We start from the raw sequence: 20,428 nt of genomic DNA, 5'->3' as shown, positions 1-20,428 counted from the left end.
TTGTTGCAGTGGTCTTTTAACAAGTATTAATCAGAAAGCATTTAACTGACTTCAGATGGTGCAAAATGCAGCAGCCAGACTTCTTACAAGAAACTGGACATATTACACCACTCCTAATGACTCTGCACTGGCTGCCCATTACTTTTAGAATTGATTTTAAAGCCCTTCTTGGCCTGGCACTACATTACACGTTCAAACTGCTGTTCCTGAACCAGTGTGCAGCCTCAGATCCTCAGGCAGAAACCTGTTAACTCACGCTGAGAGACAAAAGGCAATCGAGCGTTTGCTGTTAAGGGCTCCTTGATTTCGGAATTACCCGCCTGAGGAAAACTGGCTCACGTCATCAGTGTCATCTTTTAAATCACTGCTGGAAACTCATTTGTATTGTAAGGCTTTTCATACCTTTTATTCTAGAGTTTATATGTTTTACCATGCTTATTCGTAAAGCCTGAAATATTAATACTGGAGTGTATTTTGAACAGAAAGAAGTTTAATATAAGTTTGCATATGAGTTTTATTATGTATAATTTTTGCTACATATGACATTTTTGTACAATTCGTTGCTTAAAAACAGTTACTTTATGTTAGTAGTCTCAGAATCACATTTATCAAATATGATACATTTAAAGGAGTAATGTCTAGATTTCTAAGCTATGTTTTGCATTAAAATTGGAATAACATCTTGTTCTTATTTTGACATTCCTCTTGAATCTTTATTTTAATTGATTTGTAATTTATTCCTCTTAGTCTCTTTTATTTTATTCTACTTTTATTCTGGGAGAGACTTTGTAAAGATCCTTTTGAGAAGTGCTTTATAAATAAACTTTACTGTTAATATTATTGTTGTTTTTCAATTTAGAGGCTAAAACAAGACGCCCGCATAATTTGCAACAGCCACAGTGGCCGCCCACGATTCAACCTATATGGCATCAATCTAATAAATTTAAAAAAAATAAAAATGTATGCACCATTAAATTTTAATTTTTATAAATACTATATCTTAAGCATTGGTGTCCCTGAAACACTGCAGTAGAATAAAACAACAAAACAAAACAAAGGTTTACCAACAATCAGGACACATTATAGAAAGTTATGAGACATCTATGATAAGACCGTTTTTCCCCTTTTCTTGACCTTGTTTTAAAATTGATGTTGCCAAGCTCACAAGTGCTTCGACAGCTGTCAGAAAGTCAAAAAACTTTAATTGAATTTTCAAGATTTTATAATTTCATGAAGAACAAAGACACTGTAAGACAGTTACAATTAATGCCATCAGTTTAATATAAGAAAAAAAAGGTGCATCAGGCACAGAAATTGTTTTAATGGGTCAATTGATGTTTCTTCAAGATAAAAGCTTTTCAGTACCTGAAATTTACTAAAAAGACACCCTGTATGGAAAAATCATAGTTGTTATTCAAGTCACGAGTCATCCTCTGCTCTCTGTGTTGGTACACACTTTCCTCTCCACTGCTTACTTAACCTTTGAGATTAAACATGTGGTCGCACATCTGAGAAACTGTACACTTGCTAAAATATTAATGACACACAGCACACTGGTGAGACTTCTGAGCTGCCACAGAGAATCCCAATCATTCCTCAAAGGCAGCCGGCACGGGGCGATTCAGCTGATGGTGTCACTGGGTCTGCAGGATGAGCTGAAACATGACATGTAGCACAGCCACATCATTTGCCCATGGTTCTGTTAAAGGCTATTACTGTATTTTAGGATATCACAGCATTTAAAAAAAAAAAAAACCCAAAACGAAACACTTACATTCACAACATTCCACAATGTGAATAGATATTACTTTTCACTGAAGAGTAGAAAGTCTGATCATCTTAAAAAAAACTGAAACACTTAGAGGATGAAACGAGCAGTTGTTTAAAGAGTCCAGCACAGTTTGTATATCCTAGCTCTTATGGCCTAAGCTAGAGCTTAAAGAACTACCACAAAGCCATACCTGTGCAGCCTCCTCTCTCCTCCAGATGCATTTTAGGAATGAGACATCTTTAAACACGGCACACTTGAGACAGGATTTCCGGGGAGGACAGAGGAGACGAGGAGTAATGCATCAGAGAAACACATACGTGCCCATGCTACAGTATTGCTTGGCCTGTTGGTGCTGTGGACAAACTGATATACTTAATCACAGGGAGAACAGTAAAACAATAAGCGATGTTGTTCATATGCTAAAAATGGATTTTAGCCTGTTGCTAGGTGGTTGCTCAACATGCATAATTCAGCTTTTGTGGATATAAATAAGAAGTTATGAAATTAAAGCTAATTTTATAAGGTGTTATAGGAATGTAAAGGCTAAAAAACAGTCATTTGAGCCTGTTGCTAGGTGGTTGCTAGGCAATACCAGGACCTAATAATACCTGACATAGATGAGAACCTTCAGAAGCCTTCAAGATGTACCTTTGTGCCAAGTTTGGTGGCTCAAGTGATTGTGTGGGAGGAATTCACAGATAATGACAAACCCCTTCTCCAGCCTCGCTTCTGTCAGTCTGCCCCAGGGCAGCTGTGGCTACAACTGTAGCTGCCTCCACCAGTGTGTGAATGTGAGAGTGAATGGGTGGATGACTGGACGTGTAAAGCGCTTTGGGGTCCCTAGGCGGGACTAGTAAAAAGCGCTATACAAATACAGGCCATTTACCATTTACCCTTCATCCAGTTTCACCTGTGTGACTTTAATATGGCCACAGACTATTGCTGTGCTTGGGACAATTATCAAGCTATGGAATAGTTTAATAATAGTTTAAGTTTGAGAGCTCCAATGTGGTATAATGTGTTCGAAACTGCCTCTGCTTGGAGTATGTGGTGCATGCTCCAGGCAGCGCAATAGAAGAACTCAAACCTCTGATGCCCTCATGTTAGTGAGTGCAGAGCCTGCGGCAGAAAGCCTGAGTTAACAGACAGAGATGGCAGCGATGGCACAATTATGTTTTCTCATTTAAATCAACAGCATCACTACCTTTTAAAAGGCTTTAAATAATTCATGAGTCCACTAAGACGACCAGCCGAGTGAGTTTTAAGCACCAAAGTTAAACCTGTGTAAATAGTACAGTATAAAGACAGGATTAGCAGTAGAGTCAGTGTGACGTGACTCGAGGAGTAACTGGTCTGTTATAACTTAGAGGTCTGGCCATTAGTTGGTGTAGCAGAGCGTGAGAGGACTTTGGTCTGCAGGAAGTCCGACACGACTGGAGCGACGATGTCAGGCTTATTCAGGTGGATGTGATGATCACCTGGAACAGTCACCACGGCATGCTGAAAACACAGATGAGACCAGTCACGATGGTGAATAAAGCAGGCTTTCGACATGGAATAAAGGACTTTCCAGCCACTTGAGCCGCAGACTGCGAAGCACAGAAAGATCAAATAAGGAAGTAAAATTCAATTCAATTCAATTTTATTTATATAGCGCCAAATCACAACAAATGTCGCCTCAAGGCGCTTCATAGATACAGAGAAAAGCCCAACAATCATATGACCCCCTATGAGCAAGCACTTTGGCGACAGTGGGAAGGAAAAACTCCCTTTTAACAGGAAGAAACCTCCGGCAGAACCAGGCTCAGGGAGGGGCGGCCATCTGCTGCGACCGGTTGGGGTGAGAGAAGGAAGACAGGATAAAGACATGCTGCGGAAGAGAGACAGAGATTAATAACAGATACGATTCAATACAGAGAGGTCTGTTAACACATAGTGAGTGAGAAAGGTGACTGGAAAGGAAAAACTCAATGCATCATGGGAATCCCCCGGCAGCCTACATCTATTGCAGCATAACTAAGGGAGGATTCAGGGTCACCTGGTCCAGCCCTAACTATATGCTTTAGCAAAAAGGAAGGTTTTAAGCCTAATCTTAAAAGTAGAGATAGTGTCTGTCTCCTGAATCCAAACTGGAAGCTGGTTCCACAGAAGAGGGGCCTGAAAACTGAAGGCTCTCCCTCCCATTCTACTTTTAAATACTCTAGGAACAACAAGTAGGCCTGCAGAGCGAGAGCGAAGTGCTCTAATAGGGTGATATGGTACTACAAGGTCATTAAGATAAGATGGGGCCTGATTATTTAAGACCTTGTATGTGAGGAGCAGGATTTTGAATTCAATTCTGGATTTAACAGGAAGCCAATGAAGGGAAGCCAAATGGACTAAACTGTCATTCCTGTTACTGCCCAGCAGGGGGCGAGTTCTCCGATCGCAAAAACTGACCCTAGTTCTCTTTTTATTTCTGAAATCACTAAACATTTTCATGGTGAGTTTAAGGTCTCAATCACACAAGTAAAAAATTCAAAATGGAAACCAATGAGATAATGGCTACATCCATCTTTTTATGCAGTTTAGGTCATGAACTTAGACTAAATCTGAAAAGTCAACGTTAGTTTAGTTCAGTGCGGTTTGTAGATATTTATTTATGCACAGCTCTCCTTAGATCACATTACAGTCGGGCTGACGTCTGGACTTTGACTGGCCGATTGCAACAACTTGATTCTTTTTTTTTTTTCCCAGTCATTCTGTTTTCTGCTGTGCTTGGGATGATTGTCCCATTTCATGGTATTATTTTAGCCAAGCTTTAACTGTTTGACAGATCGCCTCGTATCCGACTCCAGAATTCTCTAGTATACAGAGAAGTTTGCGGTTGACTCAATGACTGCGAGGTGCTTGGGACCAGTGACTGCAAAACAAGCCCAAATCATTAGTCTTCCTCATCCGTGCTTCACTGTTGGTATGAAACATTTGTGCTGGTGTGTTGTGTTTAGAGTTGTGGTCAAACATCTCCACTTTAGTTCCGTGATTAGCACTTTAGTCATGTGATTTGTTCAGCACCTCCGCAAACCTAAATGTGCTGCCATTTTACTGAGAAGAGGTATCCATACTTGTTCAGTCTTTTTTTCTTATTGTGCCATCACAAAGTTTAACATTTAACATGCTAACTAAGTCCGAGATGCATTGAAGCATTGTGTTAACACACTTGTTCCAGCTTCTGATTCTATAGAGTTGATCACACCTGAGGGAAAGAGCTGAATGCTCCACTGTGCTCACCACATGCCACGCTTATCTTTTGTTGCTCAGTGAAAATCTGACTGGGAAAGAAATCCACTCAGTGGAGACGATTGGTGGAAACGCATCCTCTGCTCTCCCTCATCAGCAGCACTTGACCAAGTTCCTGTATGTAGGTCAGTGTTGAGATTCACAGCTATATAAATTTCTGCTGCTCCTGAGACACTGAGCTCATACTGCACTGCTACTCTAGCATCCATGCAGCTGTCTGTCTGCTAGGAACAATTATGCGCAGGCTTAACGGCTAAAAATAAACACGGGGATGCAAACATACCTGTTTTCCACACAAACAAACAGACTGTTAGGTGCACTCACATTTTTGTCCCTGTAGGCCTGAAGAAGTGCTGATGCAAATTTCTTTTGCTCGTCTTCAGCAAATATTTTCTCCAAGCCACTTTCTGCTCTGTAAAGACAAAAACAAATTGCAAATCTATTTAGTCTCTTATTTTTTTCCATAAGCAATAAGAGAACGAGAGGCAGGAGACCATCTTACAGAACAACTAGGACAGAGGCCGTTATCCTCGAATGCAGCTCCAGACTCTGCTCCAAATTGATGCGTGCTATGTTTTTCTGAAATTGAGAAACATTGTGCACGTTTATACCATCTGCTGCAAATGACAGCTTGGGTAGAAATGATCAGGGGAAACCTACCAGATTAACACGAAAGTCTCTGGAGAACACAACTCCTGCAAGGGAAAGAGAAGTTACACTTCAAACATAAGGGGAAAAAGAAATATAGAGATGAGTCGTGAGAGTAGGTAAACGAGAGGAAGATAAACACGCACCTCCCTCAACCTGAAGCAGACCTCGCTCCAGAAGGATTTTCGCAGAGCGTTCAGAAAGACTTTGGTTTACAGACATCAACCTGAAGGTTGCAAAAACAAAGTTAGCGCATGAGTGAACTCCTTTAAAGCTGCCGATAAGGGAAGGCGCTTTACCTTTCTACTGCCTTCTCGTAAGTGTACACTCTCTTCTTCTCCTCCATCGATTTTTCAAACAGAAGCATCTCTTCGAACCCCTGCCTGATCACTTTGACCATTTCCTTCTGCGAGGGAGCAGATATAAATAAGGACAGCAACTGAAAACGGCTCACAAGGGTGAATTGTACAGGAATAATATGGAGACATGCAACATGCAATAATATAATGTAAAGCCTTAGCCCAGGCCTAAAGGTCAAAATCGCGCCAGACTCAATTACACTGGTGGCCGCAAGTGTTTCTTAAATGCAACGCCTTTCAAAATGTCAAACCGCCTACAGCATTTTTCATTTTCTCACAATCCAGACTTCATCAGACACTGTCACAAAGTCATGAAGCCCTGAAGTGTAAATCAAACTATAATTAGCTAGAGGTCACTAGAGAGGTGTTTCTCTCTGAGGGGGGCTTCACGTCACTGCAAATTATATGCTCTCAGAAACCGAGCACCTCCTCTACTTTTCACCTACGCCTCAACGTGTTCAGGAGAAAAACTTAATTTAGATGAAGTTGCTAGACAACAACAGCCTTTTTGCATACTATAAAAGAAGCTGTCACATTAAAGTTCATCAAAAATAAATAAATAGTTGTCCACTTTTGAAAGCGTCACCCAGGTCATCTTTCTGTTTGCTGGAAAAGAAACATCGGAGTAAACCAAACAGCTCTTATTTCACACATAACAGCCATTTTTAGCTGTAACTAAGAAGTTTGTTCTTTTTTTTTTTTTTTTACTTACACAGAAGACTCTGGAAATTTTAAATAATAGCAGGCTGGATGAGATAATACAAACACAGTGAGAAGCCTAAGGATGCTTAAAAATCACACTTCACTCAGGAAGAAGTAATCAGAGACACGTCAGCGTTATAATTTCCCCCTTCATGGGTACACATGATGCACAAGAGGGTATAAATGAACCTCTGATGGGAATTGTATTTATGGTGACAAACAGTGCTGCGGAAAAGTCTTGCAATAACCTTTATTTCTTTATATTTTGTTTCTAAGGAGCCAGATTTTCTTGTAATGTTTTAAAGTGGTCTTGAAAAGCAGTTCTCTTGACTCCAAATTACACAAAAACTGGAAAAATCAGTGACATGTAGCGATGAATTCGAGAATTCAATATTTTTGGTTCCAGTTGGTGTCAGTATAAACGGAGGAGGAACAACACTGACTATCTAGGCTGTCTGGAGCCATCTGCAAAACACAGCGGAGGCTCTGCCCTGGTTTGTAGCTGCATTTCAGCCGGTGGTGTTGGAGATCTTGTCAAATTGATGGAATTATAAAAACAAAAACATATGGTCAGATTTTGATCCACCCCATCTGACTGGTAACAGTTTCATTTTTCAGTATGACAATGCTTCCAAACACATCTTCAATGCAGTAAAGTGAAATGACGGGCGACTCAAGACTTTTGCACGGCACTGTATTGCTGCTTTAACGATAACATTATTGCAGTCACGCAGGTTTCCCAGTCACATTTGAACCAAAGCTTCCACAGGTTGTGCAGAAAAGGTTTGACCATTTTTCTGATATGTAGTTTTACTTAACTAGAATAATCTACAGAGCCAGGTCTGCCTTGATGCCCCAAGAGCAACCCACATTTCATGCGGAGTGGAAATCAATTATTATGCAACATTTCTAGAAGAAGCTGGAAAGAAAATCATGGTGGACAGAACAGATTCTCTCTCTCTCTCTCTCTCTCTCTCCCCCCCCCCCCCCCCCCCCCCCCCCCCCGGGAAAAATCTCGTTTTTGGGAGAAATAATCATTGATAACCAGTGTACCAGTGATGGCTGCACTCCTGCATTTTTTGGATGCTAGTTAGCCATCATGGCTCACTGGGACACCTGCTAGAACCGTAACACCGCTACACCTGTTCTCCCCCCACTGGGCTGCTAGTGGCCTGCACTGGCAAAGGCACACCAGAGGACAGGCCAATATTTCAAGGCATATTATTTGTGGAAAACAGTAAATCATACGCAGCTACTGTTCAGTTGCAAAGTAAAACAATGCCACAGTAGCCCCAGTCTCTGGTCTACCACAGGATCCAAGGGACTGAGTTCTGAGTGAGCTTGAAAGATGCTATATGTGTATATATATAGTATAATCAGACAGTCCAATGATGCAAGAGTCACGTACAAATTCACTTTGGATGAGGTAAGACATGAGTGAGCATTTAACTACTTCAGTCTGGCATGTATATCCAACACCTTTACCCTAACCCCTTTCTAACTTTTCAATTCTTTCAACGTGCCACTACATAGGTTGGGATGGTGGTGGGGGGTGTACAGGGTTAACCGTATACCAGGTGAGTCAGAGAATGTGTGGGTATCATCTGCTGCTGTATTGTTGAATAATGTTTCCTATGAAAACAGATGTGGAGTAACAAAGGAAAAAAAAGAAAAGAAACAAGTACCTGGTCTGTAGGTAAAAATCCGTAGGAGTCCAGCAGCACAACGGCATCCACCATCTCCGGATACAGAGCGCTGAACTGCGGAAGACGCCACATGGACAATGATGCCACCCAATAAAGCACAGCACTCTCAAATATGTCTTAATCGTAAGTCACCTACCATTCCTGCAACGTTACCACCTGAAATACAAAGAGGTGGACAGAGAAATAAAATAAACGTACGCTTTTAAACATACGTTTTAAAGCTTGAATTCTTTATACAGCTGCACTCACCCATGCTGTGGCCTATAATGGAGAATTTGCTCCACTGCAGAGCTGTGGGAGTAATTTCACACATCATCAACCAGGTTCAGTATCTCATCACAGAACACAGACCATTTTTAGCTCAAAGAAATCCTCACTGCTGTGATTCAGCTGTCAGGAAGATGCATGGCAGCTCTGGCAATATGCTCGAAATTAATAACATTCATTAAAGGGCCTTTTTTTCTAGATCCATAAACTGCATATTAAATTATGTCAAATGTATATTCATATTAAAATCATCGCATTTCAGTTCAGAGTTCGCCCACTTTTTAAAAACAACAAAAACAACAAAACTGTCAAAGCTCACAAAGCATCCTGTGAAAAAGCTACAGATGCTTTTATATTCATATATTCTACATTCCCTCTGATCCACAGTGAAGGCTGAGTATTATGACACTGTTATGGATGATGCGGCAACTCATCACTGCCTATGAGCACAGCGTGAGTGGGTGAAACTTCAACAGTGGGGCTGCTTCAGTCCTCTGTGACGGGCCGTAGCTGTGATCGTGACTGCAGGATGGCTGAGCTTTGGCATAACACCCGCATCAGGTAGTTGGTGGTACTCCAAGTATAGATAAATATGTTACAGGCGCATTTATCTACACACCAAGCCACCACGGCTGTGCTCAGTTTGGGTGAAGCCACATTAGGTGATCACCGCGTGTACGTTTGATTAAACTAGGAGGAGTAGCCAAGACTTTTAGAGAAATGATAGGTCAGTTAACACAAGACAGCTCTTTCATACACTGTGCCTTTTTTATGGAAATGGATCAAACTGGCTTGCATCATGTCAAACATGTTGATGGAAAACAGCATCTTCTGTTCCACATGGGTGGCCTTTAAACCTTTTGTTTTATACTGTAATAAAAATATTGTAAATTTACCACAAAAATCCCACTGTGTGTTTTGATTATGTGTCTCATATAACCAAAACACACAATGAATCATCCTTCAGCCACAGCAGCCGCCGGCTCTAGAACAGTCCGAGTCCAGGATGTGATTTCAGCACACATCATCTACTGGCCTTCATTTACATTTTTAGCTTTTTATCCTTTGCTCTTCAAACCTCACTGTTTTCCTCCTTCTAATTCGAAAGCTTTGCCAAGATTTTTACAGATTTTTAGAATTTCACTGTTAAACTTTTTTTGTTCTGGGCTACAAGCCTGCTTCAAGTGCAAACTAAAACAATAATTATTTACATTTAAATTAACAATAACTATAACTAAAGTTTGCAGGAATGCCCAGTTATACTGCAGCCATGCTGCCTCCCGAACACCTGCGGTGTATTTATTACATACCTGTCATCACAGGCTCAGGCTTAATGCTAGCTCATGTTAACAGGACCAGTGAAGAATAGTTACTGTGCAGTCATGAATACATAAATAGCATCATAGCCCAAGCATTAGACACATCCGCATCTTCAGCCAGCAGCTGTGCTGGCTGCAGGGGCTGTATACTGCTGCAGCTTGCCTTTGAGAGCAGTAACGAGCAATAAATATGTCATGTTAGCTTTCACAACATTTCTCCCAGAGTTTCTCTCAACCTAATGGACCAAAGCGATTCCCATGGATATGAGGGAAAGCAACTAAGGGTACAGTTAAAGACCTCTTAGGATTATAAATGTGGGGTGCAGAAGTTTATGGAAGGATAACATGTAAGTTTCAGCCAAAACTCGATGATCACAAACTGCAATCCTGGAACAAACACTGATATCTCTGATGGGATTTAAAGGCTTAACTGCAACTGTCCTCGAACTCACACACCATCAACGACTCTGCGTACATCCATCACGTAGCAAGGAAAGGCATGCAGAACTCCAGGAGGACGGTGCGACGAGTGACCGTGACCTGCCAGGTCCATTGCCACATATCGGCACTCTGAATGGAGACACAGGGAGAAGACTAGGGATGGGTATCGTTTAGGTTTTATCCGATACCGGTGCCAAACTGGTACTTTTGAAACGGTGCCGGTGCTTAAACGGTGCTCAAACCGGTGCTTAAAGAATGGAGAACACAAAATTGGTCCAAAAACCTCTCATGTTCAGCTGTTTTTTTGTAAAAAGATAACAATGTTAGCCTTTTCTGCAGCTATGGGGCAAATATGATATCACTCTTGGCTGGAAGCAGTGCTTAAACAAAAACAAACGTTGTCCAAAAACCTCTCATGTTTAACTGTTTTACACTTTTTCTTTGGTCATTTTAGCCTTTTTGGCCAGGGTGAAGGGAGTATCTGCCATCAAACAAGAAGACAGCCACATGTAGCTATGATGATGTTTGCTAGTTCACCTTACATGCATTAATGTAATAACATGGTTAGCCTACTCAACGTAAATTACACACGAACATCATGAAGCTACTCACGCAGAGAAGAACGGTGTTGTGCCAAAAAGTGATTGTCTGCCAAAAACTGATTTCCGGTATTTGCCAAAAACTGATTGCTTGTATTTAAACTGCTATAAGTAACTTGTTGGGCTATAATATATGAAACATATGTCAAATGCATCGCTTATGGATGACATGAAGTCATCTTGAGCCACAAACAGCGACTTTTATAGAACCTTTATTTATGCAGTTAAAAAAAATCTCATTAACATTAAAAATGTCTTTTGTAAGAGTAAGTGGGCCAAGAGGACAGCAGAAATGGCAGCAAATATTACAATAGTTCTGTAAAAATATTTTAAGTGGGGATAAAGGACCGGATTGGTTATAATGTAAGTACAATGACACAGAGTTGTAAAGATACTTGAAAAATGGATAATTTTTTAATTCTCTATATAACCCCTTTGTAAACCCTGTTCACCGAAGTGTATTTACGAACATACGTAAAGATATTACACAGAAAAAATACACAGAAACATTGGAAATCAGTTTTTGGCAGACAATCACTTTTTGGCACAACAACGGCTGCCGCTGCCATCATCATCCGTCACCACCACACTCGCAGTAGATGTGCTCGGTGTGAGGTCTGGCAGCAAGCTATCAAATACGGCACATTTTTCTGCTTTAAAAAAAAACCGCTATGCGTCGCCAGGTGTTTCATCGGATTTGAGGTGTTACCTCCTTTGACAGTATCACAGTATCACCTTAAAGCACTTGTTGCAGCTGCTGAGTTTGCATCTTTTGCTGTGAAGTACAGCCAGACTTTGACCGCTTCGTCTTGGGCATTTTTAATCTGTAGCTCTGCTCTAAAAGTAGGTATGTACCTGGGCCCGCCTACTATCCTCGGAAACGTAAAATGATTGGCTAGAATTCAAAGTGTATGACATCTCAGGAAAATAAAGCACCGAAATGTGCGCTGCTTTTCGGTCTGGTTACTACCGTTTATGTCAGAACCGGTGCCATCATGGCACCGGACACCGGTACCCATCCCTAGAGAAGACAAACTAAAAATCGCTTTCAGGTTAATAAGGACACAAAGATAGGAAAACACTCCTAATCAGTCAGCTACAATTGTAAAATCTGGGTAAAGTGCTGTGGTAATTATGTCATCATCAGATCCAGTCTTTTTGGATGGGATGCAGCTGTTCCAGCAGCTGAGCGGCAGCACCTGTTTGCACAAGCTGTACACTCAAATTAACCGAACGCCACACACCTGAGTGAGCTGAGCAGAAGAATCTGCTGATTTTAAGAATTATTGCCCATGGGGTTCAATTTTTGGCACTGAGATTTCTACAGTGGGAGCCACTGGAGATGGTCAATGTGCATTGCACAAAACACTTACCTTTTGGCAGGAGGGGAACAAGCGTGTTGAATGTACCGCAGTTGTCAGCCCAGCCGTGCAGGCACAGCACAGGATGTCCGTGGTCAGGACCCCAGACTTTACCTCGTATCTCCCCCCACGGGACTGCCACGGAGAGCTCTGAAACTGGACACAGCGCACTCTGGTTTAACAAGACTTGCGACATCTGTCTGGTTTAGTTTCTGATCATGTGACCAACTGTAAGTCACACTGTAAGAGGCTAGAAATTAGCTGATCTGATTAGTTGATGTGAAGGAACAATCATTAAAAAAAAAAAAACTTTCCCTGGTGGACATGTGGGTGAAATATGTCTCCTCACGCCCTAACTCCCCTTTGTTTGGAGGCGGGGCTTGGCTTTGTGGGCACAGCCTTTGTTTGACTAATTGCAGATACCTGTGTCTCACTTGCTCAATTAACCGAACAGGAATAAAAGCCGTGCTCAGCTCGGGATGTCAAACTTCAGTTAATGGGCCACAAATGATTCAATCTGCTCTAAAATCTCAATACAGCAAGTCCAATATTCATACATCTAGTTATAAAATGGGTAACAGCTTGAGACTTTTTTTTTTTTTGCCTCTAAAAGGATACTATTGAAACACCTTGTCCAAGTCCCAACTTTAACTTTGCATACAGTAAGCATTACACTTTGCATTACAGTAGTAATGCTGGCCTCGCCTCACTAGGAGGAGCTGAACATCTTACTGAAACTAAAGCTATTTGAGACTTCTTAGCAGTTTTCAGACTTGCAAAGCTAGCCAGTGAGCCGGACTGGACCCTTCAGTGGGCTGGTGCTGGACCCCAGGCCTCATGTTTGACACACGTTATTCCTACAGTTAACAATACTTTAAAATCACAAGTTCAATCGGGCAATAACCTTTGCCCCACAAACCTGTTGGCTGTCCAAATATTTTTATTAAGTCTGTAAATGACATTATCGCTCATGTCGGCGCTGTAAGACTGCGAATGTGCTTTAATTGTGTACGAAGTCGCTACTTTGCAAACACTATTTCTTTCCCCCACTTAGGACTGCTTTAAAACGAGCACGAGCCTTGCCGGTTACCTGTTTGTTTCATCGTGCTGGATGTCACGTGTCTGACGCCTTTCAACGCCTGCATCATCTTTGCGCCTGAAAACACTGCAAGTAAAACCTGACTGACAACTTTTTTCCTTAAACGTGTAAACCGCTTCAATCTACTTCGGGCTCTTTGACACTCACTGTTGTCTTCCGGGTGTTGGACCGCACGCGAAATTCTATTGGCTAGACGCATGTTGAAGCCATAGTGTAAACCAATCACAGTTTAGAAGAGGAGGGACTTGCCGTTTGCCTCCCCAATGTTATGTGTAAAAGTCCAGCAGAGGGCCCCTGGTGGAATTCAGTGAGGTTTACTCACAACTGGATTTAAGATGTTGAATGCCCTCCCTAACATTAGCCCAGTAGTGACTCATAATGAATCCCTTCGTGTAATCTGCATATCCCTGTATTTTCTAACATTGTAATAGAAGACCAGTATTTTCCAAGAGGAAATGCCAAAGGAAAAGTGGGATGGGACAGGGCAGCCCAGTCAATGCACCAACTTTCAGCAGTGTAGGAGAGGTTAGAGGTGTTATAGGACACTAAATTTAAAAATAGATGGGATCTGAAAAGAATGGAAACTGATTTCGACTGAGAATGGAGGGGTGGAAAGCCTGTCTTCACTCTGACTTCATTTGTCCCTCTTCAGCCTGTGGTGCTGTTGCTAAAGTCCACCTGTCTATTCAAATTTCCCTGAGGTCACTAATGAGCAGCAGCAAGTGCTTGGTAGGGCATTTGTCTGGTCTTGCTCTTCACTCTAAATGCAGGCTGTATCTATATTGTTTTGGTGCCACACTAGTCTTGCACACTTAAGTGTGCATTCATGCTGCAGCAGATAGTAGGTGAGTGTTACATGCTGGAAAAATGCAGTACTTAACTTCAGCTTCATGCTCTTTTCCTAATGCTGCTTGCAACTAGACTTCAGAACTGTGCAGTATGGCCGTAGACATGAATGAAGACTCGTGAAAGAAGGCCTCCTAATATGTTTAGTGCAGCACTGATACTCAATTATAGCAATTGCAAACACACAAACTTCTCCCAGGAAACTGGTCAGGTTAATATTATATAGTTGACACTGTATTAGTTCGTAATTTTAACAAATGAAGGCGGCAGCAGATCGCAGCCTACCCCCCCAGTCATTAACTGTATTTGACCTCGGATCAGATGTGTCACCTGATTCCAAATTATGTTCAAATGCATCCAATCTGGACTGTGCAGCATCTGTGTTCACCCTTTCCGTTTGCTTGAGAGGCAAGCAAACATCAACACGGTGCACTTTAGCAGTTATGGGGGGGAATGCAATTTGCCTGAAAACCTAAAACGTTTACAAAGTTTGACTACTGTCCTATAGTAACTAAATGACTGCTATTGGCAGTAAAGTTCAAAATATTGACTAGGGCTTTAGTTAAGATGAGCTATAATGGGAATGTTGTATATGACTTTGTTACCGATGTGTGCATATCAGCATCACTGCAGTGCCTTAGCCTGGACATTTCACTTTGCATTTTTCTTACTGGTTGCATTTGAATAAACTAGCATAATTCTGCCGTGCATCTACCTGTGCAATGGCGTAGTAATAAATTAAAGCATGTGGGCAGCGCAGGGGCTCAGCTTTCAGGTTAGAGGGAATACCAAACAATCAGTCCTCAGTAACGGAATCTGATACATTTCAAATCGGCTGAGACTGGAAATCAAAAGAAACAGAGGTTTCATTGTTCAGTGTGTACCCTTTTGAAAACTGAATAATTAGGACTCGGGCAGAACCAAACGTACTGAGAAAATGTGATTCGCCAACACAAACTGACCCAAAACTCAAACCGGCTATGCAATCCAAATGTATCTCATGGAAATGTAAAGTGGCTCTAAAGGTTTTATTGGTTACCAGAGGAGCTTTCCTGATAATTAGAGTCATGAATGTGTGTACATTAATTAATTTTTCTTATGCACATGGTAAATGATTTTTATACAAAACATTACAGCAGGTTTATACTGAACAATTAAGCTGCTGGTGTCTTACATAACCTTGACTTCCTGGGTTGGTGTGCATTCCTCTGAGTTGGTGAGTGTGTCTGTCTGCACATATATTCTCCTGGTGGAATTTCAATCAGGTATTTTGTACATGTGGTTGCGGGTATTATCGGGATTTTATAGCATCCTCTTTAATTCCTTAATTACATTAACAGTGCATCAGATCTTGCATACAGTCATGACCACAAGTAATCTTGGCTGTTGGATATAAAGATTCCTGTATTTCCACCAACATGGCAGATAATCTGATCTTAACTGTGTTGAAATGTTGCTATTTAAGTGTGAAATTATGAATCAATTAGCAATAAAAACCTGACATGGTGCACAGCTGTTCTTGCATATAAAATTCTGCAACGTATTGGGAAAACTGTCAGGATTCTGAGACTTCTTCCTCCCATTAGAGGGTTTTCTAGATTAATCATAATCTAAGTGTCTGTCCTCCCCACCCCTGAAACTCAGGTGGTAGAAATCATAGTAATGTGTGTAGAAGTGTCCTTAAGTGTAGCATGGAAGAAAAGGGCACAGACTATTGTAAGCTGACAGGAGCGCTGTTAACAGACCCCAAGTGTTTTTACTGCAGGGTTTTTCTAGTAAACTAAAATCACTGGCTAGACTCAAGAAAATCAAGACTGAAACAATTCTGACATTTTAATACCCTTGGAAGCAATTTGATCAAATTTATTACAATTGAAACCCACTATCTGAATCTAAAGTCAAAATTAGGAAATTAATCTAGAAAGGTTTGATCAAAGCAGGGAAAGATCCTGAAGTATAGTGTGTGTGTTCTGCCTTGACATTATATCCATTGCTCCAATGGAGCAGAATTACTGTATCTCTGCAGGTTTTACTGCAGAACTATTTGAGTAGCTAATGACAAACTGATAAGTGAAAATACTGGACGAAGTTTTAGTGCAGGGAATTGCTGTGAAATCCACCTGCTGTGTCTAATGTGATCAGGCTGCTCTAAAATCACACATGCAAAAATGCTTTAAGATGCTAGATGTGCAGCTTGGAAAGGTAACACTAAAACTAAATTCTCAACTAGGGCACTATTTTGTATTTTTTGTATTTCCTTTTTTTTTCTCTCTCCCTTGATAAATGATCTACTCATGAGACTACCTGGGCCACTTGATGGCTCAGCCACAAAACACACCAAAGATGCCCCAAGTGGCTAAGTCACCTGGAATTAAATTTCCAGGTAGACGTTGGAGGCATTGGGAACATTTGGGAGACGTGCAGTAAGAGGCAGCCTGACCAGAGAGCTGGAGGGGGGGGAACAAAAACTTGGTGACAGGACAGAGGGAGGGAGTATAAAAGGTCAGCTCTGGGGGGGTTAGTCAGGACAAGAGGAATTTGGTGTAACTACACAGGATATATTACAAGCTTGCAGGTAAGGCAATGGATTCTGCAATAATATAATTAAACAAACAATATATATCATGACTTGGGATTTAAACATTTCAGGGGGAATTTATCTTAAACTTTTATTATTATTTGTTTTCTTTCAGAATGCTTGGGGAATCTGTTTTCCAGTTAAAAAGGGGGAAATGTAAAATGTCAACACTGCTAAATTAAAAGCTATCTTAATAAACGAGCGTAAGTAGAACAAAGGAAATGCATGACTGATTAGTGCACTGTGGGATAATCTGTAAAAACGTCACTTTGTTTACATATCTCGCAGCATTCTCATGAGCTCAAATGCATTAAAACTAAAAGTGAATCTGATTTCACTTCAAATAAACTATTTAAAGCTACACTAAGGTTGCCAGTCAGACTCCCTGAGTTCATCTGAGGTAATATATCCATCTTTCACAAATTGTCCTTGACTGAAATTGTTGTTGGCTCTCAGCCATTAACTCAAACAGAAGTGCAGTACAGGATAACTGCATCTGTAACTGACAAGCTTCATATAATCAGGCAACTTTTTTTTTTTTTTGGATGAAGTCTTCCAGATATAATTTTTTTTCTTTTTTTTTTTCTCTCCCCTCGTCTCCTCAGATCATGTGTGACTTTGACGCAGTTCTGAAGCACTGGGGACCAGTGGAAACAGACTACACTGGCTATGGGAGCCTGGTTTTGAACCGGTCAGTGACTCTGGAAAGAAAAATAAGATTGTACTCTTTGTAGGTCACATTACTCAGACCTGTGGCCAGGAGTTTAAAAATTCATCTCCTCCAGTGCAGTTTAAGAATAGAATTCATGTGTTATTTATGCCACCACCTGTCTAATTGCACACTTGGCAACCACTGCTACATCACTAACTTTTATGATGCCTACATTTGTGTTTGTTTAAAACACGGAGGTATTAAATCTCTTTGTCTTAAGGTCATGGTTAATGTTTGACTCAGTTATATTCAGTTGCTTCAGATTTCCTTCCCCCTTCTAATTTGTGTTAATGGACAAGAGGAAAAACGCCATTAACTGATCTAATTTAATTTCCGCCAGTGCCAACACAAACATGAGCATACTGAGGATCATAATGGTGGCACAGGAGCTATTCTACTGAAGGAGATGGGATGGGCCTTATTAAAGCGGTCCCGTGTGTTTGTATCCAGTCTTATCACAGCCAGGAATAAACATTTTGTGCATAAGAGTGATGTAATCAAAGTATGATAAATTATGGCGTCTACACTCCCCACCCTAAATGGCTAAAATGCAAACCATGATCTGTGTGGTATGACCCTGCTGCTCTATTTCCTCTTCAGTTTATTCACGGAGCACCCGGAGACCCAGAAGCTGTTCCCCAAATTTGTCGGCATCCCTCAGGGTGAGCTGGTGAGTAGCTCTGATGTTGCTGACCATGGAGCCACCGTGCTAAAGAAACTAGGCGAACTGCTGAAGGCCAAAGGCAACCATGCTGCCATTCTCAAACCTCTGGCCAACAGCCATGCAACAAAGCACAAGATCCCCATTAACAACTTCAAGGTGAGCTTGGTGTGCAAAAGGACAAAGTTTACTGTAGCTCCATCACCTCATGCTTGCCGTTAAACTGAGCTTGACTGAAGTAAATGAATTTTTCTCCTTCCAGCTGATCTCTGAGGTCATCATTAAAGTCTTTGCAGAGAAGGCTGGACTCGACACCGCTGGACAACAGGGCCTGAGGAACGTGATGAGCAAGGTCATAGCTGACCTTGAGGTCAGCTACAAAGAGCTGGGCTTCACAGGCTGAGACTGACTTACTACTCTTCCATACAGAAATGAAGGCATGAGAAATATCCACATGCAAATGATTTATAGCAAATTGAAAGCCTCAGTAATCTGTATGTTACACTTTCTGGAATCAGTTTCATTCAGAGTTGCTTGGTTTACTGTATTCAACTGCTTTACACTTCTAGTGTCACTCAGAAATTAACAGTTTTGTGTTTCAGCTAAATAAAATTCTTGATCTGCATTCTTGAACTTGGAAACGCATAATACTGAAATCACTCATAACAATAAAACTCTCTGCACTACTTTGTCCTTCGAAGTTCTGTTTGTTTTTCTCATTGTACATATTTGAATATGCATTGTCCTGACACGTTATAGTTAAACTTGATAGTGGCTGCTGACTGATCTGAAAGTCAACTGAGGACACTTGTCAGACTGTCTTGATAAGCAAGTAAAGAGTGAAACCCTTAGTGTTGGCATGCATGCCCGTGGTCTCAAAGACACCCAAAAAACCCTCAAATTGCTCAGTATTAGACTCTCACGCAGGGTATTATCTTTCAGACTCACTTTCCACTCTTGGTCACATTCATCCTGTGAACAGGATGAGACAAAGACTTTAGCAGTCCCTCTCACAGGGAGCTATTAGGACCTATCACCTGATCTGTGGACGTTACAAGATGCAGAGTCCCTCACATGAGCAGCTTTGGGACCTCCATTACTTCAACTTCCTGTGAAGCTGTTTTCAAGAGATAATACTCTTCCTTTCTACCCGTCCCTGTGTTCAATGTTATCCTTGCTGCACTCTTTACAAATTTGGAGCCCCCTCATCACCTGTTTCTTGGTTGTGTCCATTGTTTCCAGTAGAAAAAAATCTATAACATATGAAAGCATTGAGTTTTTCACAGGAAAAAGGCAAAATCAAACAATGCAGTGAGTATTTTACAACAGGTAAATTCACGCTCTGAAAAACATAGCATCTGGTTTTCAAGGCACTGCAGAGGTTTTGAGGACAGCCTGATAATCTGATTAAAGTGTTGTTGCCATAGAAACTAATAATATATACCCACTAGTCACTTTATTAGGTATATTCAACTACTCATTACTGCAAATACCTAATCAGTCGCTCACAAGGCAGCAGCTTAGTGCATTTAGGCACAAATACTTGTTTAGGACGACCTCCTGGAGTGCAAACAGAGGATCTGAGGTGATTTAAGAGACTTTGATTGTGGGGTAGTTTTATTTCAGAAACTGATGATCTATTTTGATTTACTCCTACACAACGGGTGTGCATTTGTCAGTGTTACACAAATTACAACCTAAAATGAGTCGGTGGTACTGAAGAGTCGTCCTTGGATGCCTCAAGTAATTAAAGACTCATCACTATTTGCACACTTTCCACATTTTGCCTGAATAAGAAGTGGAAATCACGTCTTATGGTTGAGCCATCAACTGTTTCTGAGAATGTAAAATGTGAAAAACAGCCGAGAGGGTCAAAGATAACAGCTTTATCACTGACATATCTCAGTCCCACTGACTCCTTGTTGTCCTTCCTGTTCCCGACTTGATGCCAAAACAGTGTTTGGTTAACTTCCATTACGGATGATGATAACCTATTATTAGTGAGTGTGTTAGTGCACGCATGCAGACGTGACATCAGGCACAGTGCCTCTGGCCGCATATCTGTGGGGGACACCTCTGC

General features: G+C 41.2%; 2 protein-coding genes across 3 annotated transcripts; one reads left to right on the top strand and one right to left on the bottom strand.

Moving 5' to 3' along the window:
- Positions 1-2,507: 2,507 nt before the first annotated feature.
- On the bottom strand, positions 2,508-13,852 carry serhl (serine hydrolase like). The gene is made up of 12 exons (XM_085164264.1): positions 13,543-13,852; positions 12,465-12,608; positions 10,508-10,621; positions 8,715-8,756; positions 8,602-8,621; positions 8,445-8,519; positions 5,998-6,104; positions 5,845-5,924; positions 5,711-5,745; positions 5,553-5,629; positions 5,375-5,462; positions 2,508-3,271 (listed from the first exon to the last, which is right to left on the bottom strand). The coding sequence occupies exons 1-12, from the start codon at positions 13,748-13,750 to the stop codon at positions 3,128-3,130; spliced, it is 1,134 nt and encodes a 377-aa protein (XP_085020390.1). The 5' UTR covers positions 13,751-13,852; the 3' UTR covers positions 2,508-3,127.
- Positions 13,853-16,864: 3,012 nt separating this feature from the next.
- mb (myoglobin) lies at positions 16,865-19,034 on the top strand. 2 transcript variants are annotated; one of them, XM_085164270.1, is made up of 5 exons: positions 16,895-16,972; positions 17,264-17,375; positions 17,581-17,666; positions 18,288-18,507; positions 18,611-19,034. In XM_085164270.1, the coding sequence occupies exons 3-5, from the start codon at positions 17,584-17,586 to the stop codon at positions 18,749-18,751; spliced, it is 444 nt and encodes a 147-aa protein (XP_085020396.1). In that variant the 5' UTR covers positions 16,895-16,972; positions 17,264-17,375; positions 17,581-17,583; the 3' UTR covers positions 18,752-19,034. The 2 variants fall into 2 exon arrangements, with proteins under 2 accessions (XP_085020395.1, XP_085020396.1); XM_085164269.1 differs by lacking the exon at positions 17,264-17,375 and having other exon boundaries at positions 16,865-16,972.
- Positions 19,035-20,428: the final 1,394 nt, after the last annotated feature.

Source organism: Neolamprologus multifasciatus, chromosome 6 (genome assembly GCF_963576455.1).
Source record: "Neolamprologus multifasciatus chromosome 6, fNeoMul1.2, whole genome shotgun sequence".
NCBI classification, from domain to species: domain Eukaryota; kingdom Metazoa; phylum Chordata; class Actinopteri; order Cichliformes; family Cichlidae; genus Neolamprologus; species Neolamprologus multifasciatus.
The sequence above is the reverse complement of the archived record's forward strand: the minus strand, read 5'-3'. Positions and strand labels throughout refer to the sequence as shown.